Here is a 27,972-nt window from a genome sequence, read left to right as displayed (position 1 = left end):
GCCAGGACAACAACCTCTTCCTCAACGTCAGCAAGACAAAGGAGCTGGTCGTGGGCTACAGGAAATGGAGGGGCGAGCACGCCCCCATCCACATCGATGGGGCTGCAGCGTAGCAGGTCGAGAGCTTCAAGTTCCTCTGTGTCCACATCACCAAGGAATTAACATGGTCCACCACACACACCCACACAGTTGTGAAGAGGGCACAGTAGCTCCTCTTCCCCCTCAGGGGGCTGAAAAGATTTGGCATGGGCCTTCAGATCTTCAAAAAGTTCTACAGCTGCACCATTGAGCGCATCTTGACTGTTCGCATCATCGCTTGGTACTAAAACTGAAACCACTCGATTGCAAGGCGCTTACAGAGGGTGGTGAGTACGGCCCAGTACATCACTGGGGTCGAGCTCCCTGCTATCCAGGACTCTCTATGCCAGGGGTCAGAGGAAAGCACAAAAGATTGTCAAAGACTGCAGCCACCCAAGCCATTGACTGTTCTCTCTGCTACCACACGGCAAGCGGTACCAGTGCACCAGGTCTGGAACCAACAGGACCCTGAACAAGCCACAAGACTGCTAAACAAGACCGTTAAATAGCTAGTCAAATGGCTACCCAGAGTACCTGCATTGACCCTTTTTTGCACTGACTCTATTTACACACACTGGACTCTACCCACACACCCACACATACAGCACCAGTCAAAAGATTGGACAAACCTACTCATTCAAGGGTTTTTCTTAATTTTTCTATTTTCTACATTGTAGAATAATAGTAAAGACATCAAAACTAGGAAATAACACATATGGAATCATGTAGTAACCAAAAAAGTGTTAACCTGTTTGGGATAGGGGGCAGTATTGAGAATTTTGGAAAAAATATGTGCCCATTTTTAACTGCCTCCTACACCAACTCAGAAGCTAGAATATGCATATTATTGTTCAGGTTTGGATAGAAAACACTCTGAATTTTCTAAAACTGTTTGAATGGTGTCTGTGAGTATAACAGAACTCCTATGGCAGGCAAAAACCTGACAAGGTTTCAAGCAGGAAGTACCCTGTCTGACAAGGAGTCGTGCGTCTTGCATCTGTTTATTGAAAAGTAAGGATCTTAGCTGTAACGTGACAATTCCCAGGGCTCCGATAGGCTCTCAGAACCCGGGAAATACCTGAAGGGTGACGAGGCAGCCTCAGGCTGAAACACATTATCGCCTTTGGTAAGTGGCGGCTCAGAGGACCTTTGAATGAGGCGCGTGCACGATTCGCTCCTGAGGAGAAATTTTATTCGGCTGTTTAGGCTCAATGCATATTCCCGGTCGGAATATTATCACTTTTCTACGAGATAAATGGCATAAAAATTGGTTTTAAACAGCGGTTGACATGCTTCGAAGTACGGTAATGGAATATTTAGACATTTTTTGTCACGCCAATGCGCCATGCGCGAGACCGTGATGTAGCATTCTGATAGTGTCTAGAACTCACGAACAAAACGTCGCTGTTTGGATATAACGATGGATTATTTGGGACCAAACCAACATTTGTTATTGAAGTAGAAGTCCTGGCAGTGTATTCTGACGAAGAACAAGCAAGGTAAGAACATTTTTCTTATAGGAAATGTGATTTTGGTGGAGGCTGACCTGGGTGGGTGTCTAAATAGCTAGCCCTGTGATGCCGGGCTATGTACTTAGATTATTGCAAAATGTGCTTCATCCGAAAAGCTATTTTAAAATCGGACATATCGAGTGCATAGAGGAGTAATGTATCTATAATTCTTAAAATAATTGTTATGCTTTTTGTGAACGTTTATCGTGAGTAATTTAGCAAACTGTTAGTAAATTCCCCGGAAGTTTGCGGGGGTTATGCTTTTTCTGAACGTCACATGCTAATGTAAAAAGCTGTTTTTTGATATAAATATGAACTTGATTGAACAGACATGCATGTATTGTATAACACAATGTCCTAGGTGTGTCATCTGATGAAGATCATAAAAGGTTAGTGCTGCATTTAGCTGTGGTTTGGGTTTATGTGACATGATATGCTAGCTTGAAAAATGGGTGTCTGATTATTTCTGGCTGGGCACTCTGCTGACATAATCTAATGTTTTGCTTTCGTTGTAAAGCCTTTTTGAAATCGGACAGTGGGGTTAGATTAACGAGATTCTTGTCTTTAAATAGCTGTAAAATAGTCATATGTTTGAGAAATTTAAGTAATAGTATTTCTAACGATTCAAAAATCGCACCACTGGATTTCAGTGGCTGTTACGTAGGTGGGACGAGTTCGTCCCACATGCGCCAGAGAGGTTAAACACTTGTTTGAGACTTGTTTTTCAACAGGACAATGTTGGCTGCTTTTCCTTCGCTCTGCGGTCCAACTCATCCCAAACCATCTCAATTGGGTTGAGGTCGGGTGATTGTGGAGGCCAGGTCATCTGATGCAGCACTACATCACTCTCCTTCTTGGTCAAAAAGCCCTTACACAGCCTGGATGTGTGTTGAGTCATTGTCCTGTTGAAAAACAAATAATAGTCTTACTAAACTCAAACCATACGTGATGGTGTATCGTTGCAGAATCCTGTGATAGCCATGCTGGTTAAGTGTCACCAGCAAAGCAGTGTCACAAGCAAAGCACCCCCACACCATCACACCTCCTCCTCCATGCTTCACGGTGGGAACCACACATGCGGAGATCATCCGTTCACCTACTCTGCATCTCACAAACACACACTGCGGTTGGAACCAACAATCTCAAATTTGGACTCTTCAGACCAAAGGACAGATTTCCACCGGTCTAATGTCCATTGCTCATGTTTCTTGGTCCAAGCAAGTCTCTTCTTCTTATTGGTGTCCTTTAGTAGTGGTTTCTTTGCAGTAATTTAACCATGAAGGCCTGATTCAAACAGTCTCCTCTGAACAGTTGATGTTGAAATGTGTCTGTTACTTGAACTCTGTGAAGCATTTATTTGGGGTGCAATTTCTGAGGCTGGTAACTCTAATGAACTTATCCTCTGGAGCAGAGGTACCTCTGGGTCTTCCTTTCCTGTGGCGGTCCTCATGAGAGCCAGTTTCATCATAGTGCTTGATGGTTTTTGTGACTGCACTTGAAGGAACTTTCAAAGTTCTTGCCATTTTCCACTGTCGTTTCTCTTTGCGTATTTGAGCTGTTCTTGCCATAATATTGACTTGGTCTTTTACCAAATAGGGCTATCTTCTGTATACTACCCCTACCTTGTCACAACACAACTGATTGTCTCAAATGCATTAAGAAGGAAAGAAATTCCACAAATTAACTTTTAACAAGGCACACCTGTTAATTGTAATGCAGTCTAGGTGACTACCTCATGAAGCTGGTTGAGAGATTGCCAAGAGTATGCAAAGCTGGCAAAAGGTGGATACTTTGAAGAACCTCAAATCCCAAATATATTTTTTGTATTACTACATGATTCCATATTTGCTATTTCATAGTTTTGATGTCTTCACTATTATTCTAGAATGTAGAAAATAGTAAGAATAAAGAAAAACCCTGGAATGAGTAGGTGTGTCCAGTCTTTTGACTGGTTCTGTATGTGGGAACTCCTTCAAGACTGTTGGAAAAGCATTCCAGGTGAAGCTAGTTGAGAGAATGCCAAGAATGTGCCAAACTGTCACCAAGGGAAAGGGTGGCTACTTTGAAGAATCTCAAATATAAAATATATTTTGATTGGTTTAACACTTTTTTGGTTACTACATGGTTCCATGTGGGTTATTTCATAGTTCTGATGTAATCACTATTATTCTACAATGTAGAAAATAGTAAAAATTGAATGAGTAGGTGTGTTCAAACTTTTGACTGGTACTGTACTTACACTAAAACACCAACACACACACACACACAGACACACTGCATACGCCCCACACATATAACATGCGCTCACATTCACACTGATGCCACACACACACACTTTCAAACTCACCACAAACGCTGCTGCTACTGCTCAGTCTATTATCTATCCTGTTGCCTAGTTACTTTACCCTTACCTACATGTACATAGCTACCTCAAATACCTAGTACCTCTGCACATCGACTCGGTACTGGTACTCCCTTTATAGAGCTGTGCTTTTTAAAACTTGTTTTTGTTATTAGTTATTTACTGTGCATTTATTCCTCGTGTCACTGTTTCTATTTTACTTTTTTAACTCTGCATTGTTGGAAAAGGACCTGTAAATAAACATTTCACTGTTAGTCTACACCTGTTGTTTACAGTGACTTGCAAAAGTATTCATCCTCTTTGGCGTTTTTCCTATTTTGTTGCATTACAACCTGTAATTTAAATATATTTTTATTTTTATTTCATGTAATGGACATACACAAAATAGTCCAAATTGGTGAAGTGTAACGAAAAAAACTTGTTTAAAAAAATCCTCAAAAAATGTAAAACGGAAAAGTGGTGCTTACATATGTATTTACCCCTTTGCTATGAAGCCCCTAAATAAGATTTGGTGCAACCAATTACCTTCAGAAGTCATCATTTGTTAAATAAAGTCCACCTGTGTGCAATCTAAGTGTCACATGATCTGTCACATGATCTCAGTATACATACACCTGTTCTGAAAGGCCCCAGAGTCTGCAACACCACTAAGCAAGGGGCACCACCAAGCAAGCGGCACCATGAAGACCAAGGAGCTCTCCAAACAGGTCAGGGACAAAGTTGTGGAGAAGTACAGATCAGGGTTGGGTTAAAAAAAAATATCAGAAACTTTGAACATCCCACGGAGCACCATTAAATCCATTATTAAAAAAATTGAAAGAATATGGCACCACAACAAACCCGCCAAGAGAGAACATACACCAAAACTCACAGACCAGGTAAGGAGGGCATTAATCAAAGAGACCCAAGATAACCCTGAAGGAGCTGCAAAGCTCCACAGCGGAGATTGGAGTATCTGTCCATAGGACCACTTTAAGCCATACACTCCACAGAGCTGGGCTTTACGGAAGAGTGACCAGAAAAAAAGCCATTGCTTAAAGAAAAAAATAAGCCAACGCGTTTGGTGTTTGCCAAAAGGCATTTTTGGGAGACTCCCCAAACATATGGAAGAAGGTACTCTGGTCAGATGAGACAAAAATATAGCTTTTTGGCCATCAGGGAAAACGCTGTCTGGTGCAAACCCAACACCTCTCATCACCCCGAGAACAGCATCCCCACAGTGAAGCATGGTGGTGGCAGCATCATGCTGTGGGGATATATTTCATCGGCAGGGACTGGGAAACTGGTAAGAATTGAAGGAATGGTGGATGGCGCTAAATACAGGGAAATTCTTGAGGGAAACCTGTTTCAGTCTTCCAGAGATTTGAGATGGGGATGGAGGTTCACCTTCCAGTAGGACAATGACCCTAAGGATACTGCTAAAGCAACACTCGAGTGGTTTAAGGGGAAACATTTAAATTTCTTGGAATGGCCTAGTCAAAGCCCAGACCTCAATCCAATTGAGAATCTGTGGTATGACTTAAAGATTGCAGTAGACCAGCGGAACCCATCCAACTTGAAGGAGCTGGAGCAGTTTTGCCTTGAAGAATGGGCAAAAATCCCAGTGGCTAGATGTGCCAAGCTTATAGAGACATACTCCAAGAGATTTGCAGCTGTAATTGCTGCAAAAGTTGGCTCTATAAAATATTGACTTTGGGGGATGGAATAGTTATGCACGGTCAAGTTTTCCGTTTTTTTGTTATTTCTTGTTTGTTTCACAATAAAAAATGTTTTGCATCTTCAAAGTGGTAGGCATGTTGTGTAAATCAAATGATACAAACCCCCAAAAATAAATTTTAATTCCAGGTTGTAAGGCAGCAAAATAGGAAAAATGCGAAGGGGGTGAATACTTTCGCAAGCCGCTGTATGAAGCATGTGACAAAAAACATTTGATTAGATTATTTGTCTTCTGTTTTTCTGTTCTGTTGTGGCATTTAGGAACAACATTAAGCAATGGCAGAGAAGGTGGTGTGGCAGAGAAGGTGGTGCGGCAGAGAAGCAGTGGTGAAAAAACTCCCCAATTGTCACACTTAAGTAAAAGTATAGATACCTTAATAGAAAGTTACTCAAGGAAAAGTGAAAGTCACCCAGTAAAATACTAGAGTAAAAGTCTAAAAGTATTTGGTTTTAAATATACTTAAGTATCAAAAGTACATTTAATTGCTAAAATATACTTAAGTATCAAAAGTAAAAGTAAAAGTATAAGTCATTTCAAATTCTGTCATGCCCTGACCTGAGCGAGACGTTTTATTTCTCTATTTTGTTAGATCAGGGTGTGGGGTGGGAATTCTATGTGTTGTATTTCTTTGTTTTGGCTGAGTATGGTTTCCAATCAGAGGCAGCTGTCTATCGTTGTCTCTGATTGGGAATCATACTTAGGCAGCCCTTTTTCCCTCCTTCAGTGTGGGATCTTGTTTTTGTGCAGCTCAGTAAGCCTGCAGAACGTGACGTTAGTTTTCCATGGTTTATTATTTTGATTTAGTGTTCTGTGTTATAATAAATACTGAACATGAGCACTTACCACGCTGCACCTTGGTCTCCTCCTTTCGACGATCATCACAGAAGATCCCACCACAAAAAGACCAAGCAGCCTGGACGGAAAGGGATCCTGGACGTGGGAGGAGATCCAGGTTGGATGGCATCGCCTCCCATGGGAACAGGTGGAGGCAGCGAGAGCAGAGCGGCGACGAGATGAGGAACTAGCACGGCAACGACGGAAGCGAGTGACTGAGCAAGCACCGTGTTATGAGGTGATGCGCATGGTGTCGCCAGTGCGCATTCACAGCCCGGTGCGCTCTGTGCCAGCGCCCCGCATTTGCAGGGCTAGAGTTAGCATTCAGCCAGGAAGGGTGGTGCCAGCTCAGCGCTCCTAGTCTCCAGTTCGCCTCCTCGGTCCAGGATATCCTGCGTCGGCTCCGCGCACTGTGTCACCAGTGCGCCTCCACGGCCCAGTATATCCTGTGCCTTCTCCACGCATCCGGCCTCCAGTGAGTCTCTCCAGTCTGGTACGCCCTGTGCCTGCCCCTCGCACTTGCCCTGAGGTGTGTGTCACCAGTCTGGCGCCACCTGTGCCAGCCCCACGCATCAGTCCTCCAGTGGGCCTTCCCAGTCCAGAGCTTCCGACGACAGTTCCCAGTCCAGAGCTTCCGGTGACGTCCCCCAGTCCGGAGCCTCCAGTGACGTTCCCCAGTCCGGTGAGACCTGTTCCGGCTCCACATAAGAAGCCTCCAGTGATGATCCATGGTCCGAAGCCTCCAGTGATAATCCATGGCACGAAGCCTCCAGTGATGATCCATGGCCCGGAGCCTGTAGTGATGATCCATGGCACGAAGCCTCCAGTGATAATCCATGGCAAGAAGCCTGTAGGGATGATCCATGGCCCGGAGCCTGTAGGGATGATCCATGGCACGAAGCCTTCAGTGATAATCCATGGCCCGGAGCCTCCAGTGATGATCCATGGCACAAAGCCTCCATTGGTGATCCATGGTGCGGAGCCTGTAGTGATGATCCATGGCATGGAGCCTGCAGCGACGGTCCCCAGTCCGGAACCTCCTGAGACGGCCTACAGTCCGGAATCTCCTGAGACGTTCCACAGTCCGGAACCTCCAACGACGTTCCCCAGTCCGGAACCTTCATCGACGGCCTGCAGTCCAGAGTCTTCAGCGACGGTCTGCGGTCCAGAGTCTCCAGCGACAGTCTGCGGTCCAGAGTCTCCAGCGGTGGCCTGCGGTCCAGAGTCTCCAGCGGCGACCTGCGGTCCAGAGCCTCCAGCGGTGGCCTGCGGTCCAGAGCCTCCAGCGGCGACTTGCGGTCCAGAGCCTCCAGTGGCGACCTGCGGTCCAGAGCCTCCAGCGGCGACCTGCGGTCCAGAGCCTCCAGCGGTCCAGAGCCTCCAGCGATGATCTACGGTCCGGTTCCTCTGACGACGATCCACGTCCGGTTCCTCTGACGACGATCCACGGTCCGGTGACACAAAAGCGGAGGGATCAGTGGGTGGAGCGGGGGCTACGCCCCGAACCGGAGCCGCCACCATGGGTAGATGCCCACCCGGACCCTCCCCTATAGGTTCAGGTTTGCGACCGGGAGTCTGCACCTTTGGGGGGGTACTGTCACGCCCTGACCTGAGCTGAGCATTTTATTTCTCTATTTTGTTAGGTCAGGGTGTGGGGTGGGCATTCTATGTGTTGTATTTCTTTGTTTTGGCTGAGTATGGTTTCCAATCTATCGTTGTTTATGATTGGGAATCATACTTTGGCAGCCCTTTTTCCCTCCTTCAGTGTGGGATCTTATTTTTGTGCAGCTCAGTAAGCCTGCAGAACGTGACGTTCGTTTTCCGTGGTTTATTATTTTGATTTAGTGTTCTGTGTTATAATAAATACTGAACATGAGCACTTACCACGCTGCACCTTGGTCTCCTCCTTTCGACGATCATCACAAATTCCTTATATTAAGCAAAGCGGACGGCACCATGTTCTTCTTTTTAAAATGTACGGATAGCCAGGGGCACACTTCAACATTATTTACAAAAGATGCTTTTGTGTTTAGTGAGTCCCCCAGAGCATAGGCAGTAGGGATGACCACGTGTTCTCTTGATAAGTGTGTGAATTTAACAATTTTCCTGTCCTGCTAAGCATTCAAAATGTAAGGAGTACTTTGGGTTGTCAGGGAAAATGTATGGAGTAAAAAGTACAATATTTTCTTTAGGAATGTAGTGAAGTAAAAGTGGTCAAAAATATAAATAGTAAAGTACAGATACCCCAAAAAACGACTTACAGTGGCAAGAAAAAGTATGTGAACCCTTTGAAATTACCTGGATTTCTGCATAAATTGGTCATCAAATTTGATCTGATCTTCATCTTAGTCACAACAATAGACAAACACAGTGTGCTTAAACTAATAACACACAAATTATTGTATTTGTCTTGTCTATATTGAATACATAATTTAAACATTCACAGTGTAGGTTGGAAAAAGTATGTGAACCCCTAGGCTAATGCCTTTTCCAAAAGATAATTGGAGTCAGGAGTCAGCTAACCTGGAGTCCAATCAATGACATGAGATTGGAGATGTTGGTTAGAGGTGCCTTGCCCTATAAAAAACACTCACAAAGTTTTTGAGTTTGCTATTCACAAGAAGCATTGCCTGAAGTGAACCATGCCTCAAACAAAAGAGATCTCAGAAGACCTAATATTAAGAATTGTTGACTTGCATAAAGCTAGAAAGGGTTACAAAATATCTCTAAAAGCCTTGATGTTCATCAGTCCACAGTAAGACAAATTGTCTATAAATAGAGAAAGTTCAACACTGTTGCTACTCTACCTAGGAATGGCCGTCCTGCAAAGATGACTGCAAGAGCACAGTGCAGAATGCTCAAGGAGTTTAAGAGGAATCCTAAAGTGTCAGCTAAAGACTTACAGAAATCTCTGGAACATGCTAACATCTCTGTTGACGAGTCTACGATACGTAAAACACTAAACAATAATGGTGTTCATGGGAGGACACCACGGAAGAAGAAAAAACATTTAAAAAAAACATTGCTAAATGTCTGAAGTTCGCAAAAGAGCACCTGGATGTTCCACAGAACTTCTGGCAAAATATTCTGTGGACAGATTAAAGTTGTTTGGAAGGAACTATGTGTGGAGAAAAAAAAGCACAGCACACCAATATCAAAACCTCATCCCAACTGTAAAGTATGGTGGAGGGAGCATCATGGTTTGAGGCTGCTTTGCTGTCATCGACAGAAAAATGAAAAATTCCCAAGTTTATCGAGACATTTTGCTGGAGAATGTCCGCCAATTGAAGCTCAACAGAAGTTGGGTGATGCAACAAGACAACGACCCAAAACACAGAAGTAAATCAACAACAGAATGGCTTCAACAGAAGAAAATATGCCTTCTGGAGTGGCCCAGTCAGAGTCCTGAACTTAATCCGATTGAGATGCTGTGGCATGACCTCGGGAGCGGTTCACACCAGACATCCTAAGGATATTGCTTAACTGAAACAGTTTTGTAAAGATGAATGGTCCAAAATTCCTCCTGACCGTTGTGCAGGTCTGATCCGCAACTACAGAAAACGTTTGGTTGAGTGTATTGCTGCCAGAGGAGGGTCAACCAGTTATTAAATCCAATTAAATCCACATACTTTTCCACCCTACACTGTAAATGTTTACACGGTGTGTTCAATACAGACATGAAAAGGTATAATTGTTTGTGTGTTATTAGTTTAAGCAGACTGTGTTTGTCTATTGTTGTGACTTAGATGAAGATTAGATCAAATTTGATAACCAATTAATGCAGAAATCCAGGTAATTCCAAAGGGCTCACATACTTTTTCTTGCCACTGTATGTAGTACTGTCTGGCTGTAAAGCATGCAAACAAAAACATTGTCAATGGTGAATCAATAATAATACAAATTATTTAAAGGCCCAGTGCAGTCAAAAAAGTGATTGTCCTGTGTGTTATATACTGTATATATCTACACTATGAGGTTGGAATAATACAGTGAAATTGTGAAAATTCGGATAATGCCCTGATAGTGTAAGAGCTGTTTGAAAAGATTTCTGCCTGTTTTGGTGAGATGGAGTTTTGACCTGCCTGGTGATATTACCAGGTGGTAAATGAGTTAATAGACCAATAAAAAAGAGAGTTCCAAACCTCTCTGCCAATAGCAGCTAGTTTTCAGTTTTTTCATCCCCCCTCAGAACACCCCCAGACAGTCCTAGCTTGAGAAATGTGTCTTTGCTAAGAAGCTACTTTTGTTTCTTTGTGACCATTTTATTTGAAAACAATCACAGTAAGGTACTTAATTGTCACCCAGAAATTATTTGATATTGAGATAAAAAATGGTTGCTTTGGACCTTTAAATTGTTGTCTTTTTTGTTTTTCTTTAATATTATAAAATTACATTTTGCTCTTCTGAGTGTTTCCCAATGTATGACTCAATGTATGAGTCAAAAACAAAGGCTTCTTGGTTGGTAAAAGGACAAACAGTGAATTGAATAATTGCTTAAAAAAGCACAAATGCCCCTTGTCTGAATACTTTAACTGATGTATTTGAAGGATGGTATTTGAAGCACTCCTCTGTCCTGCCAGGAATTCAGGAATTCAATGGCCTTCAGGAATGCTCACCAAGGATTCAGGAGCCAACTTGTCTGTCATTCCGCGTTCACGTGCTAGTCGGAACTAGGCAACTCATAAATGTCCAACTTGCTAACTGGTTGAATGCGACACGTTTATAACTACAACCGGTTAGCAAGTCTGAAATGTCTGAGTTGTCTAGTTCCGACTAGCACGTGAACGCGGCATCATTCCCTCTCTGCCTGCTGCAGCTGAGCAGTGTCTTCAGCTTCTGATCAATGATTGGCTGGGCAAATAATGGGCGGACTTAAGGAAAAAAAATTGGCATTGCCACTGTAGTCCAGCTCCAGTCCAGCTTTTCACACATTTACAGTTCAGTTTGGTTCCAGAACAGGGTACTTGTCTTTCTCTCCTCCTCTCTCTCTTTCCTTCTCTTCCTCTGCAACCAACCATGAGGATCACCTTTGTGACAATGGCCACGGCGATGGTGTGTTTGATGGGTGTCCATGGAGATGTGCAGCCTCAGAGAGACTTTGACCTGCAGAGGGTGAGACCAGACTCAAATCAAATCAAAGTTTATTTATTGCATACACAGAGCACAATGTTAAAGCAGGTGCAGCGAAACACCGGTGTTTCTATCTCCAGCAGTGCAGTAAATATCTAACAGTACAATACTAATACACAAATAATCAACAGCAACAAAAAGAAACAAGAAATATCAGAAGGAGCAATATCAGAAGGAGCAATGTCAGAGTCCATGCTGCTTCCTTCTTTCAACTGCTTGCTTTAATTACCCAGGGTGCATCAGTGAAGGGCCTGCTCTGCTTCCGCAAGACATTTCACATCACACTAGCTGGGTAATCTAATCTTTGTGGGAAATAATTAAGCACATTTTTAGAGGGCAATAGTAAACCGTCTAGGTATACTCTTGTATTGGTTTTTCATAAGGTGACGCATAACTTTAATGGGCAACTGCACTTCCTGATTTGGCATTGTTTTAGATTTGGTTCATTAAGAAATGCTAGCGGTCATGACTGAATTCAAACATGAGTTGCTTTCAGGGTGTGGTTTGATGTGGTGTCTCGTGTGTGTTCGCAGGTGGGAAGAGTTTTCCAAATTATTTAGCCAATTAGCTTCAGCCGGCTGGTGTGCGAGCGTGGCAAAATTGGTTTGACTTTGGATAGCCTATATACGGGGCTTGTTAGGTGCCGTCAATAAATTACAAAATATAAATGTGTCAATATTTTCATGATGCACAGCTTTGAGTTTTCTCATTAAATGCTTTCAAAATGTGTATATTAATTTCTACAATTTATAATTGGTTTGAGGTTTTAAGTCATTGAAATTTGGAGCTATTGGATTATTTACATATTGTTCCACAGGCATTACAGTCTGGTTGTGTGCAGCTGCACTCCGAATTGATGATTACTTGTGTGCTGCCAGCTGTGGGCTTGTGGGCAGGATTGAAACAAACCCAACCTTCATTTATGTTGTGATTCAACCCCGACCACAAATCTCACAAAACTGTTTTTGACAACACTGAATTTATGACCAAAATTATCCTATTTACACGTTATACTCAATTTTGACAGTGGAATAAATGTTTGACTCATATCAATGCCACATAGGCTGTTTTCTAAATGAGAAGTTGTTTTTTAGGGGCAGTTTCTCTTTAACCTCGACCTCTAGTCCGTGAGTCTGTTATTTAAATAAGTCATAGACATGTTCCCCGACCCCACATGTTCAGTACTCATTGGCTGTCTGATAGGGAACGGAACGTTATATCTGTGTGGTCGGGACGGGACCGCATTAGGACAGAGGCTGAGGCTGAACCCAAAGCAAACAGTGCCAGGGTCAAAGGTCAGGCAGACAGCAGGGTTGCAAAATAGATAGAATGACTAGCAATGCACGCCAAGTTCCCTCAGCCCATGGCCCACGGACAGACAGATATAGAACTAACTTCCTTATTAGATAATTATCTACAGTACTAGTCAAAAGTTTGGACTCACCTACTCATTGAAGGGGTTTTCTTTATTTTTACTATTTTCTACATTGTAGAATAATAGTGAAGACATCAAAATTAAAATATTAACACATATGGAATAATGTAGTAACCAAAAAAGTGTTAAACAACTCAAAATAGATTTTATATCTGAGATTCTTCAAAGTAGCCACCCTTTTCTTTGATGACAGCTTTGCACACTCTTGGCATTCCCTCAACCAGCTTCATGAGGTAGTCACCTGGAATGCATTTCAATTAACAGGTGTGCCTTGTTAAAAGTTAATTTGTGGAATTTCTTTCCTTCTTAATGCATTCCAGCCAATCAGTTGTGTTGTGACAAGGTAGGGGTGGTATACAGATTATAGCCCTATTTGGTAAAAGACCAAGTCAATATTATGGCAAGAACAGCTCAAATAAACAAAGGGAAACAACAGTCCATCATTACTTTAAAACATTAGACCGGTAGAGATCTGTCCGATGGTCTTGTGAGACGCAGAGTAGGTAAAATTGCTGCTGGCCTATATACATAGACATGGAACACTGGTCACTTTAATAATGCGATACTGGTCACTTTAAGAATGTTTACATATTGTTTTGCCCATTTCGTATTTATATACTGTATTCTAGTCAAGGCCATCCTATTCAACTACTGCTGTACATATACTATTCCATCCACGTATTCTTCAGACAGGTTTGACTCCCTATGTGTAGCCTACTGTCTGTATGTTATGTTCAGTTTGCACTAAATGCCGTATGACTGGGTAGGGTTACTCTTATAGAGTAGCTCTGATAGAGCAACTCCAGTGGGTTTGACTCCCCCTGTGTGTTTTTTTATCTATTGAACCTGTATTTAGGCAGGGAAGTCCCATTGAGACCGATGTCTCTTTTGTAAGGGAGCCCTTGATCACAAAATCAGCAAACAATACAAAGAGTACTGTCTGCGCGTTGGCCTGGTGTATGACTCCCCAGGCATAGGTAGGGCTCTGGTACAGCCACTCTGATAGGCTGACTTGTGGGTTTGACTCTGTCTATGTGTTCAGTTTGCAGGGAAGTGGTACTGTGTGGGCCTGGCGTATGACTCCCCAGGCTTCACTTCCTACATATATAGTAACCGTTCTACCTTCTCTGTCAGTCTGTATTATCTCTATATCTAGGTTTCTCTATGGTTTCTACTCTCTCTCTCTCTCTCTCTGTGTGTTCAGTTTGCAGGGAAGTGGTACCGTGTGGGCCTGGCGTATGACTCCCCAGGGTTTACTGCCCTATACAGAGACAAGCTGAGAGTGTCCATGGGCATCCTGAATCCACAGACCAACGGCAACGTCAACCTCACCATGTGGACCCAGAGGTGGGCAGGAACACATCATTAAATACAACACTAGAATGGACATTGGCATTCTGGCAAAAATAACTACAGGACTGACATCCTGGTCAGGGCATTGAAGATGTACTAAAAAGGGGCATGCACATTCATATCACATGTTCTCTTTTGCTTGTGTGAAGATCATCAGGTTGCCGCAGTAAGCTTTACACGTATGAGAAGACAGCGATACCTGGCGCCTTCACCTATTTCAGCACCCGTGAGTCGTCTGCCTGCCAGCACTAATGCTGTGCATCTCAATAACAAACCAGTAATTATGCCCCCCCCCCCCCCCCCCCCCCCCCCGACCATCCGCTCCAGACAAAATCGTCCCATGGCTGAATGTAGTTGGGGACCCCTGCTGTACAGAGTCGGTGATCTTTGCGTTGGCATTGTAAAGTCTTCTTTTTTTGTTGTTGAAAATAATGAGAAATATGTATTTGTGTTTTTCAAGGCCATAACAAAGTAAAGGACATCACAGTAGTGGAGACCAACTATAATGAGTATGCACTGGTCCTGAAGCACAAGAAGATGGACAGAGAGTACACACAGGTGGCCCTCTATGGTAAGTCTGCTCTTCAGGTAGAGGTGTAACTGACCAGGTTTAAACCAGGGTCTCTCATGCGCCAAAAGAAAAAAAAATTCTACTTACCCAGTGTCAGAAGAACTCTTTTGTATGTCTCTATGTGAAGTTTGAAGATAATTTAAGTTAGCTTATTGTTAGCTTATCGCAAAGACTGGAGGGCAAGGTTCACCTAACCATCTCTGTTACATAGGCTTAGAATGGGGCAATATGCTCATAAATCAGGCACATTCGAAATTGGACGTCTAGCCATGTCCTGAGGAGAATGCCTTTAAAACCTTTAAAACTTTTGGCAACAGTGAGTGCTATTACCATCAAGTAGGCTTGGGTTTTGCTAGGGCATTGTGGACCAGGGTGGTGGACGAGCGTAATCCCATAACTTCAGATAGATGTAGTCTCATGGCTCCAGATCAGAAGGTCAGGTGTTCAATTCCAGTAGTGGACTCTCGTATTTATTACAAAACGTTTCCTATTCCAAACCTTAACCCTTACCTTAATCATTCTGAATGAGTGCCTAAACATATTGTTTTAACCCTATCCAAAACCTTAACCCTTAACCTTAACCCTATACCTCAAAAATTGGAGCAACTTAAAAATTTGACGTTTGCAGAAATGAAACAATGCTGAGCACGAGGAGTAAATTCAATGTCAAAAACACATGGAGATGTAACGTTTGTAGCAACTTTGAAATTTGACATTTGGAAAAACATGGATAAATGTCTAATTCTGGAGTGAGACTGTACATTGTATTTGTTGAAATGCATATTAGCTTGCATTAAACGTTGCCATTCGTCTGTATGCCTGCAGGTCGTTCTCAGAAGGTAAAGCCCGAAGTGATTCAGAAATTTAGAGACTTTGCCACATCTCATGGATTTCCCAAGGATGCCATTCTGACCCCACCACCTGCAGGTAGTAGCCTAAGTATGGACACACACACAGACACACACACAGTCCCTACATTTCTCGTCTCTAAGCTGTACGACTGAAAGCAGACAGTGTGTAACACAACATTGTCGTGCTCTTCGTTGTTTGCAGAGAACTGCCCTCCCTCTGGACGCTAGGTGAGTCACTGGACATCCTTTCTACGGACAGTCTGTGTTGTTGTCGACTGACTACTGGAACACTTGATATTTGAATAAACTGCAGGTTTTGTTTTTGTGCTCCTCCTTCAGATCAGAGCAACATCATGATTACTCATTGATTTGCTTCGCCGCACCAGTTTCCCAGCACTTATTAGACATTTGTCTCTCCATTGGAGCACAGCATCAGGATTGGTTTCACCTTTACACCACACGTTTCACTGGGCAACAACAGAACCTCAACACGTTTTACCTCACCAGGGTGAAATAGTATAACTGCTAATGACGGATGCACTTTTAGACAGCCCGTCTTATTTTATTACCAACATCCTCTCTGATGTTTGTCTGTCTCGTCCCCTCAGTACAACGGACTGTTGAATTCTTTTTTTCCTTTCTGAATCCGATAAAACAAGGGACGTCATTGTCTTGTATAACACTGCTATGGCTGAATAAATGCTAGTGTTCCTCTCGTGCTACGTGGTGTCTGTGACCTCTTTGTCTTGTTCCCTGCCTGTTGGATCGCAGCCCTCAGCGCATACGAGTGTTAGAGCGATTAAAGACAGAGAGAGAGAGAGATAGAATTGGAGAGACAGACAAATATCAAATTGGGGAGAGCGACACTGATTGAAAAGGAGATACTGAGAGAGAGAGATATAATTGGAGAGAATGTGAGATAGAGACGGAATACAGAAGAAACGTCGGTCTCTTTCAAGTTTGGGCGACATATATTTAGAGCATTGTTCAACACAGAGTAGACCCTGACTTAAATTTCTGTCATGCTCTACTGCTGCTTGGGACATCGATCAATCAGAGCGGGCCAATCAGGATCCAGAACCCAATCATCAATATTGTTACGCATGGAGATTGTGTGTGCGTGTGTGTGTGTGTGTGTGTGTGTGTGTGTGTGTGTGTGTGTGTGTGTGTGTGCGTTGGTATGGTAGTGCGTGTGCGTAGGTGTGTTTGATGTGGGTTTAGTTCCATATGTTTATCTGAGCAACTCATGTTCATACCACATACATAACAGGTGACATGTTTTTGTGATGAAGAACTTTCAGAACACTAAGGTAACTACGGGGTCCCACAGGGTTCAGTCCTTGAGCAATAATTGATTTCGCTATACATGCTACAACTCTGTGGTGCTGAAAGGTAATGATTTTTTCCCCCCTGTTAAATTCCACTTTGATGTCCAATGTTTCAGAAAAAGGGACAAACAGTCAGATAAGGAGAACTTTGCTCTATTTGCTGTTTGTTTTCTGCTGGAGTTTGAGGGGGTACAGAAAGGGGTAAATACATATGGGTCAATGCTCTCTGGTTTGCTAGAATAGTCCAGTGGAGGGATGGAGGGTTTAGAGGTGGAGGGTTGGAGGGGTGGGTGTGCTCTCCCAACAGATCCAGGACCTCAGAGGAAACTCAGTTGGAGGTTCGTATCAGAGACACACAGACAGAATGCAGCAGAGTGTCATACTTGTGGTCCTTTTGGTCCTGGTGGACCCCCTCCATGGGGTGCCAGTGCTTGCCGAACCTCTCTTCCCCACACAGGAGAACTTTGACCTGAGCAAGGTAAGAGTTAGTCTCTTAGTCATCGTGGTTGCTCTTTCTCCCTTTCTCGGAGCCTTCCCAAGGAGTTTGCTCTGTCTCTCTTGCTTTCTCTCAAATATTCTTCAATTGCATAGCCATGACCAGTTGCGGGTTTAAAAATGGTGTGTACTGGATGGGTAATAGTCTGATTCAGCTGAGAGGTCAAAATGTCTTTTGATCAGCTTGTACGGTCTGAAGTGTTTCTATGGGTGCCTGTTAACATCTGTAAATACTGCATTGTTGGTCTGTAAAAAAAACTCCATCTTGGAACCCAGAACCAAATTATGTTTTGGTTAATCATGCCACATGACCTGGATTTGAACTTTTATTTTAAGCCTTTTCCAGAAAGGAGAATTAGACCAAAAATGAAAGCAATAATTTGTCTGAGGATAACAAGAAATGGGGACAGTTTGATGAAAAAGCTTTAAATAAAGGTTCAAATCCAGGTCATGTGAGCCTAGTAGTGCATACATATTCTCTGTCTGTCTTAATTCTCTCTCTCTCTCTCTCTCTCTCTCTCTCTTCATGGGTCAGTTCATGGGGAAGTGGCATGATATTGCGGTAGCTTCCACCTGTCCCTGGATACAGCGCCACAGAGGAGACGCAGCTATCGGCATACTGGAGCTGCAGGCCGGGGACACTGAAGGCAAAGTCAGCATGAAACGTAGCATGAAAAAGTGAGGTTACACACAAACACACACATATGCGTGTGTCTCTGAACTGCCTCTAATATTGCTACTGGATTCACCATAGCTTAACTAAATATATTATGTGCGTACGTGTGCGTGTGCGTGTGTGTGTGTGTGTGTAGGCACGGGACATGTAAGCAGATCTCTGGTGATTATGAGCTAACAGACACACCTGGGAGATTCACCTACCACGTTGCCAGTGAGTCTTTAATGTCTGTCCATACCCTGAATCCCAAATCAAGTCATATCCCTTACCTCCTGGGCACTTGTAGATCTTAAAAAAAATGTGTCCCCTCTGATAGGCCAGATAGAATTGCAGCCATGTGGCTTACACTGTTCTAATACTCTCAGAATGGGAGGTAAGGGCCAGGGATAAAACAAATGTATGCCACCGTCTCACCAACCATCTTTATGAAGTCAAAGATGGCAGGTCATTGACAGTATGTACTGTATGTTTGTGTTCTCCTCCATGCAGAGTGGGGGGCTGATGTCGACGCCTATGTCGTTCACACTAACTACGACGAGTATGCCATCGTCATGATGAGTAAACAGAAGACAGGTGGCGAGAAGACCAAGTCCGCCAAGCTATACAGTGAGTGTCACTACTAATATGGAGCAGATAGCCTAGCGGTTAGTGTTTGGCCAGTAGCCGAAAGGTTGCTGGTACAAATATTTGTACAAATCTATCGATGTTCCCTTGACCTAACCCTAACTTGCTCCAGGGGTGACGGGCTACTATGGTTGGCCCTGTGAAACGACACAATTAACTGCATCTATCCGGTGTTTCTGACAAAACCTTTATTTAAAAAAGGATTTTACTAATGCACCTGTATAACACAACACCACTGAGACAATGGGCGGATTTGATTATGCTGAGCCGCAGGGCCCCGGGCAAAGGCCTGTCACGTCATCCAGCAAAAGCGGGGAGGGAGGTGCTCCCTTCTCAAATCAAATCATAATCTGCGCTGCAATGTCATTTTTTTTCAATAAGGCATCGTCCAGCATTGTCCAGAAACATATGCAACATCTCTTTTCCCTATGTAAATGTTAGAATTTTTCATTGGGGAGGCAGATAGTGTTTTTTATCAAAAGCAATCACTTTTGCATGTGAAATCACAGAATCCTACTAATTACTACACATGGTTAATTACAATACTTTTGTTTTGAGCCAACTTCAACGTGGCCTTTGAACAGGGAAGGTAGCCTGGTTCAAAATCTAATGCAATCAACTTTCAGCCGACACGCCTACACATGCGCCTGGGTGAGATGAATCAAAGCCTTTTATTAGCCTGGTTCCAGCTATGGTGGTCGTTGTCATGTTTTGCGCAAGGGCGAAATTGTGTTGTAGATATTGGATGAATCTAACAGTAGACGGTGGGTCCAGGTTTTTTTTTCTGACATTTTAAAATGCCTTTCCTGCAATTCTACACAGTTTGGCATGACTTATTATGAGGGGTATTTTGAAAACAAAGTGGAAGTATAAGTGGAAGGCCCCCCCCCCCCAAAAAAAAAAGATTTTGAGGGGGAGGGGGAGCAGCTAACTTCTTATATTTCAACTCCTGCATTACAACACATTTTGCCTTGGGGCAGAGAGAAAAGTGGTCTGTTTTTTAATGATATTCTACACATTTTGTCATGATTCTGAGAGAAAACCGCAACTTTCCTGCAATTCTACACATTTTGCCATGGGGCAGAGAGAAAATGTGCTGTTTTATAGCTCATCTCATGCTATTCTTCACATTTTGCCATGAGGATGAGAGAAAATGTTGTAAATGTCCAGTAATAATACAACTTTTAAAAGTTCATATTCTGTTAACTCAAACCCAAATAATGTTGTTGACTCATCCTAAACTCATATTTCTGGCCAAAGCATACACTGGAGAAATAGAAACACTTAAAAAAAAAAACACCTCAAGCAGACCGTTTAAAAAATGCTTGCTATTTCCTCATAGAGGTTGATGTCATCCTGCTGAGGAGGATGAGCTGGACAATCAGTGGTCTACTCGCATAAATATTTTTAATGACTGGTATTAGCCCACACCAATCGGTTGTTAGGGTACGCCCACACCATTCCAAAACAGAAAAGTTGCTTTTTAACATACTTAATTATAATTTTTGGATGGAAAACCTTTTTACTCGTATTGTAATTAACTATAGGTCATATTTCATAGAGATCTAGAACCACTGGACAGTTCCTATACAGGTCAACTTTGGGCAAAAACACACAGATAACGGCTTTAAACTGTATAACTGTTAATGCACCATCATACCAGGTAACTTAATGCTTAAAAAAATCATGTGATGAATAACATATATGGATACAGAAGTGCCATTTCTTACCGATCTCTACAGCTTCCGTACAAAAACAAATCCTGTGAAATGAGGTCAACAAATATTGGAGGAGCTACTGGGTAGCTACAGAAAGACACATGACCAGACAGACACATCAATGAAGCACCAAAGGCACACCCCATTTCTATTAGAAAATTGAGAAAGAGGAATGTTTTTTTTTGTGCCCAAAATCGACCGTTAAAGCAAATTTCCTGCAATTCTACAGATTTTGCCATTGCTTATGACGTGTTCATATGCTATCTCGGGGGCCCCCGACCTCCAGGGGTCCCCCCCAACCCCCAGAAATAATATGTATCAGCTATTATTCTACAATTTAGAAAATAGTAAAAATACAGAAAAACCCTTGAATGAGTAGGTGTGTCCAAACCTGAAGCAGCACAAACAGAAATATGACAATGACTATAGGAGTTGGCAGGACCACAAAAAGATCTGGGACCAGGCCATTCACAGCTACAATGACATAGCTATAATGTTATTATCGTAGAAATAGATTTTATTTTTATGGTTAGTACTGTATATTCTGTAGCAGAACTAAATTAAAATGCTGCCTCCTTCAGGCCGCACCATGGAACTGCGGACCACTATCTTGGACGACTTCAAGAGGCTGGTGAGGGAGCAGGGCATGGCTGATGACACAGTCATCATCAAACAGAACAAAGGTACAGGCACACAAACGTGAGCAAAACACACACGTACACACAGGCAGGTACACACACAGGCATGTGTGCACACAGGCTCAAACACACACACACACACACCTGTGACATCCACTATGTGTCTGAACATTCTTTGACCTTTGAACCCCTGATGTCTCTCTCCACAGGCGAGTGTATACCAGGAGCAGAGCCTGTAGCAGCAGAGTCTCAGTCTGAGATTACGGCACCGGTACTTTCTATATTCAATAATTCAAGTTTCAATGTTGAGGTTGTACCCCGCATCAGAGACGGAGATTTCATTAAAAAGTGGATTTGGTTAAAGGCATTGAAGAAAGTTAATCCAATTCCACATTTTCTTCATTGAAAAGCATTGACGATAATTTGAATTGGATTTGGAATTTCAGGAAACTTCCTGAATTGACTGGAATTGAAAGGGAATTGACCCCAACCCTGCTAACTACTCACCTGTCTGTCTCCAGAGAGCTAAGAGGAACATAGTCCTCCCTGATCCTGCCCCTGTGGAAGGCTCCGGTATGGGTGATGACACCACGATCTTCCGGAGTGCAGGTGAGAGTGCATGATGGGCCTGCTAGCTATGCCATTGACCTCTAAATTTAAGGTTTAGCCTACGCTTTGTGTGTGTCTAGTCAGTGAATCCCTGGAAGCTGATATTGATATTGCATACAGTGACTTACATAACGTATGTCTATGCAGGGATGGACTGGCCATAGGGCAATTCTGGCAAATTATAATTAATAACAGGGTCCTCAGGGGGGGAAAATAATCCGGTGTTTTAGAAATTCCAGATTTCTTGTCCCAGTCCATTCCTGTGTCTATGGTTAGCACCAACAATGCACTGCACTTACCAGACTGTCTGACTAACAGTGCCACACTGCTACTGTGCATCTCTCCTCAGAGTCCTGTAAGGTGGAGCCAGACGCAGGTCCCTGTTTCGGGATGGTGCAGCGCTACTTCTACAACTCCACCAGTATGGGCTGTCAGCTGTTCACCTATGGAGGCTGTATGGGCAACCAGAACAACTTTGTAACTGAGAGGGAGTGTCTGCAGAGCTGTCGCACTGAGGGTGAGGGAATAGAGTGTAACAGAGGTGGCTATTCTGTAGGTGAACCACACTCATGTGATGGGTAATCTTGTGTAAGACCTCAAGACTTCCGTTAGCTCCCCAGAGCTAATGCCTTGACTTTAGCTCTGTGGGCTAATACAGTCTTGTGGTGCGTAGGAGACGCAGGCTTGACTTCCACCGGACAATTTACAATTTACTACTCGCTGTTTGTTTGTTACCTATGCATAGTCACTTCGCCCCCACCTACATGTATAGATTACCTCAACTAGCCTGTACCCCTGCACACTGACTCGGTACCGGTGCCCCCTGTATATAGCCTCAGTATTGTTATTCTTATTGTGTTACTTTTTAGTATTACTTTTTATTTTAGTCTACTTGGTGAATATTTTCTTTTTCTTGAACTGCCCTGTTGGTTCAGAGCTTGTAAGTAAGCATTTCACGGTAAAGTGTACACTTGTTGTATTCGGCGCATGTGGAAAAAAAGTTTGATTTGATAACCTAGTTGGTAATGTGGCAACGCTCAACCCACTTTGAGATGCATTATGATGCTCGTGACAGTATCCCATTGGCTATATGTAAGACTAGATGGTCTCTCATGCGTTATCCTCCTGTCTGGTGAGGTGTGTCTCTCTACAGCTGCCTGCAGAATGCCCATGGACGCTCAACCCTGCACTGGGCAGCCCAAGATATGGGCCTTCGATCCCAACTCTGGACTCTGTCTGGAATATAAAAAGGACTACTGCCAGGGCAACAGTAACAAGTTCTACTCCAAGGGGGAGTGTGAGGAGTACTGTGGGGTGATGAAGGATGGTAAGAGAGATCTATATACATGCTCACACGCATACATACATCAGCTAGCGACTGGAACGAGCAGCAACAAACACTCAAACTGGACAGTTTTATCTCAATCTCTTCATTCAAAGACTTATTCATGGACGCTCGTACTAACAGTTGGGGCTGCTTTGCGTGATGTATTATTGTCTCTACCTTCTTGCCCTTTGTGCTGTTGTCTGTGCCCAATAATGTTTGTACCCTGTTTTGTGCTGCTACCATGTTGTTGTCATGTTTTGTTGCTACCATGCTGTGTTGTCATGTGTTGCTGCCATGCTGTGTTGTCATGTGTTGCTGCCATGCTATGTTGTTGTCTTAGGTCTCTCTTTATGTAGTGTTGTCTCTCTTGTCGTGATGTGTGTTTTGTCCTACATTTTTATTTAATACATTTGTATTTTTAATCCCAGCCCCCATCCCCGCAGGAGGCCTTTTGCCTTTTGGTAGGCCGTCATTGTAAATAAGAATTTGCCTTGTTAAATAAAGATTAAATAAAATATTTTAAAATAAATATACAGGTAAACATTAAAATATGCCAATATATTTTATCTTATGACTGTGTATTTGTGTTACAGGAGAAACTGAGTTCCTGAAAGCAAACTGAAGGAGATTAGAGGTCATAAGGAAGAATACATCCTAACACATCCTAACACACAACACAAACACACAGCACAGATCACTGTCTGGGTTAGCCGTCTGACAGACTACCTATATCATTCAATACAGAACAGAACACAACGCAATAAAATGATGGATTAAGCTGCTTGGCTTCATGTCTTATGTGAGCTTTGTCTTTTTTACATCAATAGTTGTCATAAAGTGCTTTACATTAACAAAGTCTTCATGAATACATTTGATTGAGTTTATATGTGGTTAACCAACATTTTGCTTCTCTTGCTTGGAACGCCAAGTGCTCAATTCAATCTGTAGCACTGAAGCGCTGCATGGCTGATGTTTTGGCTGTGTCTGTGGTGGAATTGCACTAGAGCTGTCAAATCAGTGATCAGCTGGCTGCTCTTGTGATCATTGTCACGAAGCCACACCCATCCCACTCGCATTAGACGTTCCGAGCGAGAAAGTGTATGCTACATAGAAATAATGATGCTCAAATATAAAATCATTAAACTAAATAATGAGGATTTCTAGAAGCCTAATTGAGGTGTATATTACATCCAGGGGTGCAAATAGATTTAATTTCTTACAGGTACAGGACACCCAAATGGGCGCACACAATGTTTTTATATAGAACAAAAATGACAGGGTAGGCTACTCTGCTGACACTGACAAACAGATCAATAAAAACGATGTTTTCTTATTACGAAAGGGGAAACACAAATACAATATGATGTCTATCTACCTAGAAGGAGGAAATGTTGTCCAAAAACAAACAGACGTGGTACTGATCCAATGACAAAGACAGTGAATATGCACACTCACCAGGGATATGGCCGATGTTCTACGCTGGTGCCGATAAGGCTACTGTTCGCTCAATTGAGTTAAGAATTTTGATAACTAAATGACAGATTGGAGTCTTTTCACTGTCATCTCTTTGCAGCAATAGCCCTTTGCTTTCCTAACAGTTTTTCCGTGATTGCATTTTAAAATGATTGCGATATGCCTGGCTGGGTCTCTCTGCTTATCCCTGACAGTCGCAACTCAACAATCATCTATTTGGTATTTGCAGCACTCGCTACCCAAATGGGGGGCCCTTCCGACTGTAGGCGATGAGATGTAAAACATTCCACAGCTTTTAAAAAAAAAAAGCTAACGATCCTCTGTGGCCAAATTTTGCGTTCTGGTGTTGTAGCCTATTATGAATAGTTATATTTATTTCTGTATAGACATGAGTAAGCTAATTAGGCTATATAGTTTTGGAATATTTGATTCAAAAGCTTCCGCTAGCCTTATGGACACGCCGCCTATGCCTTTTAATGTGGCATAAACACAACCAAACAATCACTTAACAAAGGCGCTCCTGTCGCACATTCGTCCACTCACAAAATCATTTCAGCATCCAAACCCCAACAGTGCACTGTGCACCAGCAATTTGATGAATGGAAAGAGACATGTGCTACAAAACACCTACGCGTACTGTAACATATGTAGCCTAAGAAACGAGGTCCATGAAGTCAATAACTTGCTTGTAACAGATGACATTCATATTCTGACTATCTCTGAAACTCACTTAGATAATACCGTTGATGATACAGTGGTAGCAATACATGGTTATAACATCTACTGAAAACACAGAAACGCCAACGGAGGCGGTGTTGCGGTCTATATAAAGAACCACATTCCTGTAAAGTTTAGAGACGATCTAATGTTAAATACTGTTGAAGTAAAATGGCTACAGGTTCATCTGCCTCATCTAAAGCCCATTCTGGTGGGAAGCTGCTATAGACCACCAAGTGCTAACAGTCAGTATCTGGATAATATGTGTGAAATGCTTGATAATCTATGTGATATCAACAGAGAAGTATATTTTCTGGGTGATTTAAATATTGACTGGCTATCATCAAGCTGCCCACTCTGGAAAAAACGTCAAACTGTAACCAGTGCCTGCAACCTGGATCAGATTGTCGGTCAACCTACCAGGGTAGTTACAAACAGCACAGGAATTAAATCATCAACATGTATCGATCACATCTTTACTAACGCTGCAAATATTTGCTTTAAAGCCGTATCCAAATCCATAGGATGTAGTGATCACAATATACTGTAATAGCCATATCTATGAAAACCAAAGTTCCAGAGGCTGGGCCTAATATAGTGTATAAGATAGTGATTCATATGTTGATGTAAGGAATATTTGCTGGTCTGTGGTGTGTAATGAGCAACCAGACACTGCACTTGACACATTTATGAAACTACTTATTCCAGTTACTAATAAGCACAGACTCATTAAGAATATGACTGTAAAAACTGTTAAATCCCCTTGGATTGATGAGGAATTGAAAAATTGTATGGTTGAGAGGGATGAGGTTAAGGGTATGGAAATTAAGTCTGTCAGCCCAACTGATTGGCAAACGTGCTGCAAATTAAGAAATGTGACTAAACTAAGTAAAAATAAACTACACTATGAAACAAAGATAAATTATATAAAGAATGATAGGTAAAAGCTTTGGGGCACCTTAAATTAAATTTCGGTTAAAAAAGACAACTCGGCTCCTTCATTAATTGAATCAGGTGGCTCATTCATCACAAAGCCCACTGATAATGCAAACTACTTTAATGACTTTTTTGTTGGCAAGATAAGCAAACTTAGGCATGACATGCCAGCAACAAATGCTGACACTACACATCCAAGTATATCGGACCAAATTATGAAAGACAAGAATTGTACTTTTGAATTCCGTAAAGTCAGTGTGGAAGAGGTGAAAAAAATTGTTGTCTATCAACAATGACAAGCCACCGGCGTCTGACAATCTGGATGGAAAATTACTGAGGATAATAGCAGACGATATTGCCATATCTTCAATTTAAGCCTACGAGAGAATGTGTGTCCTCAGGCCTGGAGAGAAGCTAAAGTCATTCCGCTACCCAATAACAGTAAATATCATGACACAAGACGAGACCCAGCTGCAGACACAGGAGGCAGATGGTTGGAGTCTTACAATATTTATTAATCCAATAGCGTAAGGCAAGAGAATAATCATGGACAGGCAAAACGGTCAAAACCAGTTCAGAGTCCAAACGGTACCGAAGGGCAGGCAGAACCAAGTTCAGGGCAGGCAGGATGATCAGGCAGGCGGGAAAGTAGTCCAGAGTCAGGCAGTGGTCAAAACTTGACTAACATACAAGACAAACTGGCACAGAGAGACAGGAAACACAGGGATAAATACACTGGGGAAAATAAGCGACACCTGGAGGGGGTAGAGACAATAACAAGGACAGGTGAAACAGATCAGGGCGTGACAATAAAGCCCCCTTTACTGGCTCAAATTGTAACAACGTCCACAGAAGGTGGCGCCTCTCCCCGGTCGGGCGGTGCTCGGCGGTCGTCGTCGCCGGCCTACTAGCTGCCACCGATCCATGTTTCAGTGTCTGTTAGTTATGTCTGTTTTAGTTTGCACCTGTTTCTTGTTTGTCATTAGTGGGGGGGTATTTAGTTTGTCTGTGTTTAGTTAGGATTCGTGCGGGATTGTTTTATGTTACGTGTGATAGGGGTTAGAATTTATGTACGTAGTTGATTTTTAGTACGTGTTGGATAGGCATTAGGGTTGCCGGGCTGCGCCCCGTTTGACTTTGAGAGTGGAGCTGTTCTCATAGTTTATCTTTTGTGCACCCTGCCTTATATTTTGGATTTTGCCCCTTGGCAGTATTAAATACGTTTTTGTTCAATGGACCTCAGTCTCCTGCGCCTGACTCATCCCTCCTGTTATTTAACTGCCCGTGACACAAATAGCCGACCAATCAGCCTGTTACCAACCCTTAGTAAACTTCTGGAAAAAATTGTGTCCAGATACAATGCTATTTTACAGTAAACAAATTGACAACAGAATTTCAGCATGCTTATAGGGAAGGACACTCAACAATCACAGCCCTTACACAAATGACTGATGATTGGCTGAGAGAAATTGATGATACAATTATTGTGGGGGCTGTCTTGTTAGACTTCAGTGCAGCTTTTGACATTATTGATAATAGTCTGCTGCTGGAAAAACATATGTGTTATGGCTTTACACCCCCTGCTATAA

The 27,972-nt window shown here is 42.7% G+C and overlaps 2 protein-coding genes across 3 annotated transcripts; both read left to right on the top strand.

Moving 5' to 3' along the window:
• Nucleotides 1–11,412: 11,412 nt before the first annotated feature.
• On the top strand, nt 11,413–16,564 carry ptgdsa (prostaglandin D2 synthase a). Of its 2 annotated transcripts, none has more exons than XM_029708567.1 (7): nt 11,413–11,614; nt 14,272–14,414; nt 14,570–14,646; nt 14,881–14,991; nt 15,817–15,930; nt 16,045–16,070; nt 16,182–16,564. In XM_029708567.1, the coding sequence occupies exons 1-6, from the start codon at nt 11,519–11,521 to the stop codon at nt 16,068–16,070; spliced, it is 567 nt and encodes a 188-aa protein (XP_029564427.1). In that variant the 5' UTR covers nt 11,413–11,518; the 3' UTR covers nt 16,182–16,564. The 2 variants fall into 2 exon arrangements, with proteins under 2 accessions (XP_029564427.1, XP_029564428.1); XM_029708568.1 differs by having other exon boundaries at nt 11,415–11,614; nt 15,817–15,918.
• Nucleotides 16,565–17,456: 892 nt separating this feature from the next.
• ambp (alpha-1-microglobulin/bikunin precursor) lies at nt 17,457–24,045 on the top strand. The gene is made up of 10 exons (XM_029708566.1): nt 17,457–17,648; nt 18,201–18,343; nt 18,478–18,554; nt 18,831–18,947; nt 21,265–21,366; nt 21,531–21,592; nt 21,843–21,930; nt 22,280–22,447; nt 23,084–23,257; nt 23,851–24,045. Exons 1-10 carry the CDS (start codon nt 17,535–17,537, stop codon nt 23,877–23,879), a joined length of 1,074 nt encoding a protein of 357 aa, XP_029564426.1. The 5' UTR covers nt 17,457–17,534; the 3' UTR covers nt 23,880–24,045.
• The last annotated feature ends 3,927 nt before the right edge of the window (nt 24,046–27,972 follow it).

The sequence above is a fragment of the Salmo trutta genome, chromosome 23 (genome assembly GCF_901001165.1).
Source record: "Salmo trutta chromosome 23, fSalTru1.1, whole genome shotgun sequence".
NCBI lineage: Eukaryota > Metazoa > Chordata > Actinopteri > Salmoniformes > Salmonidae > Salmo > Salmo trutta.
This window is presented reverse-complemented; position numbering and strand designations above follow the sequence as displayed.

What these genes read in the sequence shown, in the direction of transcription:
- ambp (XM_029708566.1), top strand. Translation starts at nt 17,535, where the DNA reads ATGCAGCAGAGTGTCATACTTGTGGTCCTTTTGGTCCTGGTGGACCCC. An exon ending in AGTCTGAGATTACGGCACCG is followed by an intron (nt 21,593 to 21,842) that starts GTACTTTCTATA and finishes GTCTGTCTCCAG; the next exon opens with AGAGCTAAGAGGAACATAGT. An exon ending in GCAGAGCTGTCGCACTGAGG is followed by an intron (nt 22,448 to 23,083) that starts GTGAGGGAATAG and finishes GTCTCTCTACAG; the next exon opens with CTGCCTGCAGAATGCCCATG.
- ptgdsa (XM_029708567.1), top strand. Translation starts at nt 11,519, where the DNA reads ATGAGGATCACCTTTGTGACAATGGCCACGGCGATGGTGTGTTTGATG. An exon ending in CTCACCATGTGGACCCAGAG is followed by an intron (nt 14,415 to 14,569) that starts GTGGGCAGGAAC and finishes GCTTGTGTGAAG; the next exon opens with ATCATCAGGTTGCCGCAGTA. An exon ending in CACACAGGTGGCCCTCTATG is followed by an intron (nt 14,992 to 15,816) that starts GTAAGTCTGCTC and finishes GTATGCCTGCAG; the next exon opens with GTCGTTCTCAGAAGGTAAAG.